We start from the raw sequence: 11,748 nt of genomic DNA, 5'->3' as shown, positions 1-11,748 counted from the left end.
GAGCAGCAGTAGTTGTATTTTTTCCCAGCAGAGGACTGCTTGGTGGCTACTCTCTCTGTCCAGGAGCTCTGGGAGGCCATGATGATGGTCTGAGAGGGTCTGTAGAGGTGTCACTTCACACCTCAGACTTCTGCATAAAACCAAGGCTCTCCGAATGACCAGCCCACAGGCCAAGCTCTTCAGTTCAGTCCTACTGCTCAACATACAGGACACAGCATGGATATCTCTGCTCCTCTACTCAGCAACTATGGTGTTGGTGTGCAGTACCACTGGAGTTATCCCAGTTCAGACTCTGAGTTCTATAACCTCTCTTCTCCAGAGACTTGTATCATCTCCCCGACCTCCTGCATGGACTTCTCTCTCTCCTGGCTACCTCGGGGGACCGCCACAGGACCTCACAGGTCAACATACTCTGGGGGAGCCAAGGCTTCCCCATCCTCCAGTGACGAAGGAAGACTCTCTGGAGGGAGGATTAGAAAGAACTGCTCCAAGAACCCCAGCAAGCAGAGACAGAGTGCCAGTGAGAAAGAGAAGCTGAGGATGCGAGACCTGACCAAAGCCCTCCACCACCTCAGGACCTACCTGCCCCCCTCTGTGGCTCCGCCTGAACAGACTCTGACCAAGATCGAGACGCTGCGCCTCACCATCAGCTACATCTCCCACCTGTCTGCCCAGTTGGGACTCAGCGAGGAGGCTCTGTGCCAGAGGAAGGAGCTGAACCTCAACGCATCAGGACACCACATATCACCTCAACAAGAGGTGTGCCAGTTCAACCCCTCCTCCTCAGGGAACTGTTGGGGAGAGGAGGCAGAGATAGGGAGATGTGCAGGGCAGCACCAGACCCTCCACCACACAGCCACGTCCACGTACCCACTCCACAATACGACTGGGATGGAGAGACACCCGACCAGCAGTGAGATGTGTGCTTACAACGACGTTATCAACTCAAGTATGGATTCTCTGTTGGAATCGCCGGTGTATGCAGAGACTGCACAGTCAAGTCAGGTATGTACACTGATTATCCATCCACTACACATTTCAATAAAGCACAGATTCAATGTACTTGTGTTTAAACACTAGGTGTTTAAATAATTGTGAATTTATATGGTGAGTGATACAGTGGATTTTGTCTCTGTGCTACCAGTGATTATTCACTGCAGTGTTCCAGTTTGATGATGTCCCATATTCAGTGGAATTAGACATCCTATTTGTACCAGTCAACTAATTAAAAAATTTTTTCTATAGGTCTTCCACAAAGATGACCATTATCAAAACATTGCTCAAGACTTCTGGATTTAACAGATGTCCTCATCAAGAGAATCTACTGTCCAGTCAATTAACTTTTACTTCGATTTACAGAGTCATTATATGTTAATATAACTCATTTATTTTACTTTCAAAGTCTATACAACGATCATTGTAAATACAAAACATATTTTAATATTTATAATAAAATATTAACTAACTACTTAACTGTGTCTTTGGTTGTTCCTGACCTGTATTTGAAAGTAAAGTTGTTTTTTTTTAAAGTAAAGTAGTATTGCTTGCAAGTAAAGTACTAAGTAACAGTATTGAAATGTTAATGATATATACTGTACTATTCTGTCTAGACAATTTTACATCTATCATGTAAGTCAGTTCACACCGCCCATATGCTTTTTGTGATTATGAAACACAGTCATTCTTTAGCATGGCACTATTATAAGAATAATGGTCCATTATAAGAATGGTCCATTATAAGAATAAACGCGAACACAGTCAGGCTGCCAGCCAACATTTCCAAAGCAAGATCAATTCAATAAAAGAGAACCCTCTGTTGGTCAATATTAAAACAAGTATTATATGAAATAAAGGAAGCCTACGGTCAGCCGTATCAGTAAACACATAGAGAAAAGATTCACACACAACTTAGCATGACTATGAAACACAGGGCATGAACCAGAGCACAAACATGTCTATTGTACATAACCACGAAATCTTCTTAACTTTAGAGCCCAGTTACGTTTTCACAGAGAAGCTATACGCCAGACTCCACACTCTTCTCTGACATTAGCATTCTAATGACCCCTCTTATCCTAGTCCTGATAAAGAGTTTAGCACTCCCATGCTAATATGAGAATGAGACAACCCTGATTAGAGCCCTGGTGAGGGACAGAAAAAACAAGCTTTTATTTTACATGGAACATAAATCACACTCATGGAGAATAATGAGTTCAAGGTGAAACCTTAACTTTGACTGAAACCATAGCTGCTGGCAACCTGTTAAAATAACTGATTATAATATTGGAGAACTAAAGAGAAAGTTAGATATAGTCCTCTATCGTGATCAGTATGCCACGGTGTGGCAGAGGCTGGCAGTGGCTGCCCTTCAGATCCACACACAGACACACAGAGACTCAAAGACACACACACACACACACACATTTATATTGAATGGAATGTAATATCTTATGTTGTTCTTGTCTGTTCTGTACCTTATCATGTATTTGTATTTGTTATGTGGACCCCAGGAAGATTAGTAGCTAATGGGGATCTTAATAAACTAAACTAAACACACACACTGCAGTATCAGCCTATGTATCAACTATCTATCAGCTATGTATCAACTATCTATCAGCTATGTATCAACTATCTATCAGCTATGTATCAACTATCTATCAGCTATGTATAAACTATCTATCAGCTATGTATCAACTATCTATCAGCTATGTATCAACTATCTATCAGCTATGTATCAACTATCTATCAGCTATGTATAAACTATCTATCAGCTATGTATAAACTATCTATCAGCTATGTATCACCTATCTATCAGCTATGTATCAACTATCTATCAGCTATGTATCAACTATCTATCAGCTATGTATAAACTATCTATCAGCTATGTATAAACGATCTATCAGCTATGTATAAACTATCTATCAACTATGTATAAACTATCTATCAGCTATGTATCAACTATCTATCAGCTATGTATAAACTATCTATCAGCTATGTATAAACTATCTATCAGCTATGTATCAACTATCTATCAGCTATGTATAAACTATCTATCAGCTATGTATCAACTATCTATCAGCTATGTATCAACTATCTATCAGCTATGTATAAACTATCTATCAGCTATGTATCAACTATCTATCAGCTATGTATCAACTATCTATCAGCTATGTATCAACTATCTATCAGCTATGTATCAACTATCTATCAGCTATGTATCAACTATCTATCAGCTATGTATAAACTATCTATCAGCTATGTATAAACTATCTATCAGCTATGTATAAACTATCTATCAGCTATGTATCAACTATCTATCAGCTATGTATACACTATCTATCAGCTATGTATAAACTATCTATCAGCCTTTGTATCAACTATCTATCAGCTATGTATAAACTATCTATCAGCTATGTATAAACTATCTATCAGCTATGTATCAACTATCTATCAGCTATGTATCAACTATCTATCAGCTATGTATAAACTATCTATCAGCTATGTATCAACTATCTATCAGCTATGTATCAACTATCTATCAGCTATGTATCAACTATCTATCAGCTATGTATAAACTATCTATCAGCTATGTATAAACTATCTATCAGCTATGTATCAACTATCTATCAGCTATGTATAAACTATCTATCAGCTATGTATAAACTATCTATCAACTATGTATCAACTATCTATCAGCTATGTATACACTATCTATCAGCTATGTATAAACTATCTATCAGCTATGTATAAACTATATATCAGCTATGTATCAACTATCTATCAGCTATGTATCAACTATCTATCAGCTATGTATAAACTATCTATCAGCTATGTATAAACTATCTATCAGCTATGCATAAACTATATATCAGCTATGTATCAACTATGTATCAACTGTGTATCAACTGTGTATCAACTGTGTATCAACTATATATCAGCTATGTATAAACTATATATCAGCTATGTATCAACTGTGTATCAACTGTGTATCAACTATGTATCAACTATCTATCAGCTATGTATCAACTATCTATGTATCAGCTATGAATAAGAATTTGTTCTTAACTGACTTGCCTGGTTAAATAAAGGTTAAATAAAAATAAAAAGCTATGTATCAACTATCTATCAACTATCTATCAACTATCTATCAGCTATGTATCTACTATGTATCAACTGTGTATCAACTGTGTATCAACTGTGTATCAAGCCCAAGAGAGATAAACAGATCCAGGTCATTACTGATCCTCTGTGTTGGCACCTCTCAGTCTGGAGAGAAGGTATGATCCCTGGTTTTAACCAACCTTAACTATCCCCTAATGTGAGAGAGGATGAATTAGGATATGCGTGTCACTGGGGAGGTGTGGTGTTGGATATCTGGGGAATTAAAAAGAAGCGCCTGTTTCATCAGCTTACCAAGGGCATTTAATGTGTTAATGGAAAGCTCAATACACCAGTACACACAGGCAAAAGCAAAGATTTAGACTTAAGTTGTAAATAAACAATCCAGCATGCAGGCTGGGATTGAAACTAGTTCATATTCATTTGGTAATCGACCTTTGATCCTAAAGACTGCAATATTTCCTTATCCTTATCCCTTATTCTGGTTTAAGGGACATTAATCACATATGTTACAAATCTCCTTTAGAGTTGAGAAGACTAGAATATACAAAGCAAGAGTTATGACACAGTTAGACTTAGTAACCAACAAAATACTACATGATACAAAGTCATGACAAAGGATTATGGCTCATATTTTGTGTTCATTAACATCAATGAACTACCCAGTAGCTAAACACAGATAATAATCATTTTTGAATACATTCAGAGGGATCAGATTCAGAGGTTAGGCTGAGTTTAGGAGAAGACATGGAAATGTTACCTTCTGACCTGTCCATCCCTGCATATGTCAGTTCTGTCAGTGCCACAGCAATGTCTCCACACACACCACATCTCTTTAAGAAAACCCAGAGAAAAATTAGTTAGTAGACACTCAACTAATTAATTCTACCCATACTCCTTACTTTCAACAAATGTGACTCTACATTAAGAACACCTGCTCTGTCCATAACATAGACTGACCAGGTGAATTCAGGTGAAAGCTATGATCCCTTATTGACGTCACCTGTTAAATGCACTTCAATCAATGTAGATGAAGGGGAGGAGACAGGATAAAGAATCATTTTTAAGCCTTGGGGCAATTGGGACATGGAATGTGTTGTGTGCCATTCAGAGGGTGAATGGGCAAGACAAAAGATTTAAGTGCCTTTGAACGGGGTATGGTAGTAGGTTTGTGTCAAGAACTGCAACACTGCTGGGTTTTTCCATACTCAACAGTTTTCTGTGCGTGTCAAGTATGGTCAACCACCCAAAGGGCATCCATTCAATTTGACACAACTTGGGAAGCATTGGAGTCAACATGGACCAGCACATCCCTGTGGAATGCTTTTGACACCTTGTAGAGTCCATGCTCTGATGAATTCAGACTGTTTTGAGGGCAAAAGTTGGGGGGGGGGGTGCAACCAGTGGATACCAAGGGAAACCAGGCTTCCACAAAATAGTGTGTCTTTCGTCTCTCTGTGTTTAATGTCCTTCAATGTATCTCACCAGAGAAAGCATCTATCTGATGCTGTCTGGTCAAAAAGAGTATGACGTTGTCGCCTGTAGCATTGAATGCAAGGGAAACCAGAGAGCCTTTGGCCTCCCTTGATAAAAAAATAATAATAATAAGAGCCAGTCAGCGTTGATCTGAACTGAGTGAGCTCAGCTGTGAATGGTCCTGGCGCATCAAAAAAAAAAGTGTCAAGGGAAGCCAGTTTGGATTTGGCTTCACACCAATCAAATCACATCAGAAGCCAAATGTCATTGACAGATAAAAACTAGAATTGTTTCATCTCGTTGTGTTGTTGTCCTCTGATGGCTAGCTAGCAAAAAATCATCCCTTTCCTAAATTAGCCATGGATGGAGATAGGGATTTGGACTTGTGGTTTTACTTAATTCTCCATACTGGCCAATGATTATAATGGCGATTCTGATCCAATCATAAATTCATACATTGTGCCCCTGGACTGAGAGGATGGAAGTTCAACATGTAGCTAGATGTAATAGGCTAATGTTAACTATCTGGCCTGGTGCATCGTTGCCCATGAAAGGAAGTTAGGCTAGCGAGCAAGCATTTTAGCCAGGTAGCTTAGGACAACAAAAACTAAAAGCGAGTTATGTGTGCAGTGGCAACCCGTCACACTTTTTTTTTGGGGGGGGGGTGCTTGCCTGTTTTGCATGTTATTTTGACATTAATATGTGTCACATGTCAGTTTACAAACAATGTAAAAACAAATATATATCATTGAGTTAATAAAGCCAGCTCAAAAATGCAGGTGTTTCAGCTTAGCTCAGTGCTTTCTGTGGTGGTAGGGCAAGCCAGAAGAAAATACGAAGCGTTGCGCCATGATTGGCTCAGTGTTCTGTCACTCATGGGAACACTACGTCACCACCAAGTCTAAGGGGAAAGCTAGAAAATTCTAGCCCCTTGTTTGCTGCCATAGAGTTACATTAGAAGTGCCGATCCAAGAAGGCTCAAGGTCATTGGCCACAGATAAAATGACATCAAATCACGTTTATGTACAGTAGCTTTGATTAGACTGTTCATGTCAACATCATACTTTCAAAATCTCAAATAGCAGTCATCATCATGAATCAAGTTGACAATCTACTTGCAAATTCTTTTTAATCCTTGTTATATGAAGAGAAATGATGAAGAGAAATTTTAGATTAAACACATCAAATTCAACAACGAGTGGTTTGGAAGGAATCAGTGACAATGGCTAACTCTATAAGCAATCACTAGCCTGCTATTCAGTTTAGTGGCTGTGTGGTCCCAAATCTGGGATTAAGGGGCTATTTTCCAAGTCAAAATGATAAGCATTCAACATTGGCCATGCTGTCAATGAAGTATGATTTGTGCCGTGCTCAAAACAACTGTTAACTCGGAACTACGAAAACTTGACTTCATTGAGTTCAAGACAACTGGGAAGTCGGGAATAAACAAGCTCCGACTGGGAAAATACGTTTTGAACGGTCATCCAAGTCGGATATGTAAATCCAGCTTCTTTCTAGAGCTACAACCTGAAGATCAATGTTTTTTTCAGAGTTCCCAGTTGTTTTGAAAGCACCATAAATCCAGAGAATGCCAGACTTTGATGACAAAATTTGCCCACGAAGGACCGCCGCGCCACCTTCCTGTTCAAGTGAGCACAGCACAACAAGGTGAGTTGAAAAATACATTGTATGCTGCTGCATAAATTATCTAATATGCCAGGGAGATATGTATACTGTAGCTAAGAAAGTAATACTACGTGTATGTTGTGTAGTAAGATGTTAGTAGCCCATGTGCCTCACCCTAATAATTTGGTCTATTTACCCCTCTTAATTTTGCCTACTGTTCTGACTTGGTGGTGCACATGTAGCTTATAACCTGTTTTAGAGAAATGTAATATTGTAAGAGCTTTCATTGTCTGCTTTAATGCCCCCTTTATTTATCATACGGTTCTGACTTGGTGTACAGGGAGCACACTGTAAGAACGGCCCATGTTCTGAATTCTTTAACTGTATATTTCAAAAGTGCTAAACAAATAGTTATATTGACTACATCCATCCAAGCTCGCTCATTAATGTCTTAATCGAAATTACGGATTGCCTCATATCGCTTGTCTACCCCTTATGCCATAGTTTGTATACTATCTCAATTGGCATTAGAAACCACATTTGTTTAAACAAGTCAGCCATATCAGCTATGTTTTTTAAAAAGGCAGTAAATTAGGCTAAATTAACTGTTTCATTACCAGACAAGGCTCCGCTGATAGCCAGGTGTAGCAGTGGTAAGATATTGGGACTGCTGTTGGGACAGCTTTATGTTTGTAGGCACCGTTTGCCACTGTTATAGTGCAATTAATGTATTGTTTAGTGTTGTGTTGTGTAGTGCCTTTGCTGGCATGCATCCCACATCTTTTTTTTGCCCCACCAAGATTTACATGCTACAATCGCCACTAACTGTATTACAGAGTCATAGACCGTTTAGCAACATGAAAGACTCACACAACAAATTTCTCTACAATTAGTGTGAGTCAACATGTTTTTTCTATTTGCATACGCACACACACACACACACACACACACACACACACACACACACACACACACACACACACACACACACACACACACACACACACACACACACACACACACACACACACACACACACACACACACACACACACACACACACACACACACACACAGAGAGAGAGAAATCAGTACCATGGACAGACACATCATATTTAGCTTACTGATTGGACTAAATCGTTTTTGGTATCTTTTAGTTGTCACTGTATTAGACAAAGCATAGGTGACTAGGTCATGTTGAAATGTTGAAGTTGAAACAGTGATGGAATAGTGGATGCAGCGCCTGTTTTCTTTGTGACTTGCAGTAACTCTAAATCAGTAGTTGTTTAGTCGTCCGAAAATGTTGGAAACATGAACTTTCTTGACCATGCTGTAGGTCATGTAACTGTTTGATACATGCAATAGGATTTGTGGACTTCACCGGACAGATGTTGCTCTACGGTTTTGTGATGAAACAAATGTGTGGTTGAGTTTATTCTGCCACTGTGTCTTCTTATTGTCTTGGCCTTAGCCCTACATATCCCAGTGACAAGGCATACAGTATGAAGTAACAGGTTATAGAGCAAACAACGCAAAAAAACATTCCCTGTCTTGCTTTCCCAAGTGATTTTACCCACACACCGCTACTTGGTGCAACTCAATATGAGGAAGGTGTTCCTAATGTTTGATATACTCAGTGTATTTTTTGTCACTGTAGAAATTAATTAGAACCATTGGTTGTGTTGCTGTGAGACACTTTTTAAAAGTGTGTGTGTGTGTTCTGGCCATGTTCTGAGTCTCATCATCACAGCTCTACACCTATGAAGGAAGTGGTTAAATGTGACACTCTTTTCTGTGGGAACATTCTCTTATGACCAGTTCCACAACCACTGCAATCCACACGGCCAGGGCTGAGAATGGTTGAGGTGTCACATAACACCTCAGGGCCAGAAGAACAGCTAAAACCACAAAAACGCAACGTTATTTCTGTTCACAGGGTTTATTAATATGAAAAATGTGTTAGAGGTGGTTTACAATACAATTACTCTTTCCAAATCTAAAGTTATTACTAGAGCCTAGTTTCAGTTTTGTATACAAAACAATTACTACAGAGTAGTTTTCATCCACGTGTGATATCACATTGATATATCCCAGACAATTGGGCTTCTTTTTGCATCCGGTGACTAATTCACTCGCATAGAAGGTCATCGCCTTGATCTTGTCAGAATAACAACGTCTCACCATAATTTGTGATATGACATTAAATGTAGGCCTAGTATGCATGAAGGGAGATTTTTTTCTTTCAATATTAATAGTAAATAATAGACAAAACAGCTCTACGTCTATTTCTCAAGGCAGTGTAGGAGCTTGTCTAAACAGAGGCGAGGTGTGACCTCTTCACACATTACAGCTGGCACACTTCTTTTACTACTGAGGGCTGCTGAGAACCCTAGGACTATTGGTCATGGAGAATGATGAGATTCTGCTAAAGGCAGGCATTGTATTGAGTTATGTAGAAATAGAATTGGATAGACTTTGGGTGTTTAGAATTATTGAGTTAATTCTATTTGCAATATAAAATATGAATATTTTATTTGCTAAATATTACCCATATTCAAAAATAAATCAATACAATCCTATCCATTACTGCCAAACTTAGTGAATTGTTCAATACAACAATCGCTCCCACTATGAATTATTGAACTTGATACAGACTTAATTCTAATCTGCCAGCTACCTCACACCTGGCTCTCAGAAGATGTGCTTCCCAGGGACCCCCTGCCTCTAGTGTGATCTCTCCTCGGGCACTTTGAAGTCCAGGCATCCTGAAGAGACCATTGAAGGTGACACATCACACCTCTGTCTGCTGGATAAATTGGGAAGCAGCTCTGAGGTGCCCCAGTACTCCTCACAACTTCTTCAAGGACTGACTGAACTGAAGATCCCTGCTGCTCAAAAACACTGCAGTCATGGACACTGCTGCCTTCTCCAAACTCTTGCTTCTTCAGGCTGGAGATCATCTGCTGGACGGTGATGCCTTTCTGGAGCCTGGTTGTCCCATCTTAGACCCTGGTTACTACAGTGCCTGTAGTAGCCTATCGCCTGCCTCCTCCATTGACTCCTGCTGCTTCTCTCCCCCTTGTTTCCAGTGGGGAGTTGGTCAGGAGAAGGAGGCTGCGAACCCTTCAAGCTGCCTCATCCAAGCTGCCAAAAGGCAGGGGATAGAAGAACTCCCAGCTCAGGAGAAGAGACGGTCTAGGTCAAAGTTCCCTGGGAAGAAGCGGGAGAGCGCCAGCGAGAGGGAGAAGCTGAGGATGAGAGACCTGACCAAAGCCCTCCACCACCTCAGGACCTACCTGCCCCCCTCTGTGGCTCCGCCTGAACAGACTCTGACCAAGATCGAGACGCTGCGCTTCACCATCAGCTACATCTCCCACCTGTCTGCCCAGCTGGGACTCAGCGAGGATACCCCATGTCTGAAAAGAAAAATGGATTTCACACCATGCCAGTACTCACAAGATATGCCACAGTGCCCCCAGCGCAGCTCCATGTCTGGACAGTGGTGTCAAGAGATACTGCAGGGCAACATCCAGAGCAATAATCAATACTGTCTGCCACTGGCCACATCATATACCAACAACACAGAGCCACACATGGAAACAGACTACCTAATGCCAGATGTCTCCTATCAGGACATATCCTTATATCGCAACCAAGTTTTCCAGTGACAAGCTAGTTTATTTTGCCTATTTCCAATGCTGATTTAAGTGGTTGTTGGGTGAATGCACCAGAAGGTCAAATCAGAGACATTGGACAAAAGATCCCCTAAATATCTAAACTGTGACACAATTCTGATTGTTTCGAAGAGAGATGATTTGTATGTAGCTATTTATCAGATTATATTTTTCCTAAATTGTATTTATGTCTTGGATTATGTTTTTAATAAAACTAATGTTGAGAGTAATATTGCTCTGTGTATTTAATTAATTGAATTAATCAATTACCTATCATGTTTTTGGTAATTTGTGAAATATATCCTTGATTTTGTAGAGTATGACTTAAAATAGGCTACCTTAATGAGATTAGTAGCCTACAACTGACTGTTTTACATTTATCATAACTAAGGATTAGCCTGGCTGACGCAGCTCACGTGACTCATATTGCAGGGAGAGCTGTGACAGGAGGACTTGAAGACGAGCTAAGGATATATTCATAACCCAGAAAGCGTTATTTTTTTACCACTTGTAAACTACTGAACCTTTATGAAACTGATGAGGATAAACATTTGACAATGTTGTAACTATGTCACACATTAGGCCACTAATCTCACATAATCCTACATTAATTGCACACACATTACACAGTAGGATAATATATACTTGCCTATGTATTTATTTGGCTCTATACTCCAGCATTTTGTATTTGAGATCAAATGTTAAATATGAGGCGACAGTACAGAATGTCACATTTTATTTGAGGATACTTTCATACATATCTGTTTTACATATTAGAAATGAATGTACTTTATGTACAGTATCTAGTCCCAAAATGTTAAGGTGTCAAAATTAACAAATTAACTTATAGTGT

At 39.6% G+C, this 11,748-nt stretch overlaps 2 protein-coding genes across 2 annotated transcripts; both read left to right on the top strand.

Annotated features, from left to right (window-relative positions):
• Positions 1-216: 216 nt before the first annotated feature.
• Positions 217-1,968, top strand: LOC115151278 (mesogenin-1-like). Its single transcript, XM_029695225.1, has 2 exons — positions 217-1,005; positions 1,246-1,968. The coding sequence occupies exons 1-2, from the start codon at positions 217-219 to the stop codon at positions 1,297-1,299; spliced, it is 843 nt and encodes a 280-aa protein (XP_029551085.1). The 3' UTR covers positions 1,300-1,968.
• Positions 1,969-10,130: 8,162 nt separating this feature from the next.
• LOC115151277 (mesoderm posterior protein 2-like) lies at positions 10,131-10,889 on the top strand. The gene has a single exon (XM_029695224.1). It carries the CDS (start codon positions 10,131-10,133, stop codon positions 10,887-10,889), a length of 759 nt encoding a protein of 252 aa, XP_029551084.1.
• The last annotated feature ends 859 nt before the right edge of the window (positions 10,890-11,748 follow it).

Source organism: Salmo trutta, chromosome 17, assembly GCF_901001165.1.
Source record: "Salmo trutta chromosome 17, fSalTru1.1, whole genome shotgun sequence".
Classification (NCBI taxonomy): Eukaryota; Metazoa; Chordata; class Actinopteri; order Salmoniformes; family Salmonidae; genus Salmo; species Salmo trutta.
Note: the sequence above shows the minus strand (reverse complement) of the source record. Positions and strands in the feature narration are given on the sequence as shown.

Bases quoted from the DNA above. Each gene is read 5' to 3' on its own strand.
- LOC115151278 (XM_029695225.1), top strand. From the start codon at position 217: ATGGATATCTCTGCTCCTCTACTCAGCAACTATGGTGTTGGTGTGCAG. The intron at 1,006-1,245 runs GTATGTACACTG...TTTTTTCTATAG, and splicing joins AGACTGCACAGTCAAGTCAG to GTCTTCCACAAAGATGACCA.
- LOC115151277 (XM_029695224.1), top strand. From the start codon at position 10,131: ATGGACACTGCTGCCTTCTCCAAACTCTTGCTTCTTCAGGCTGGAGAT.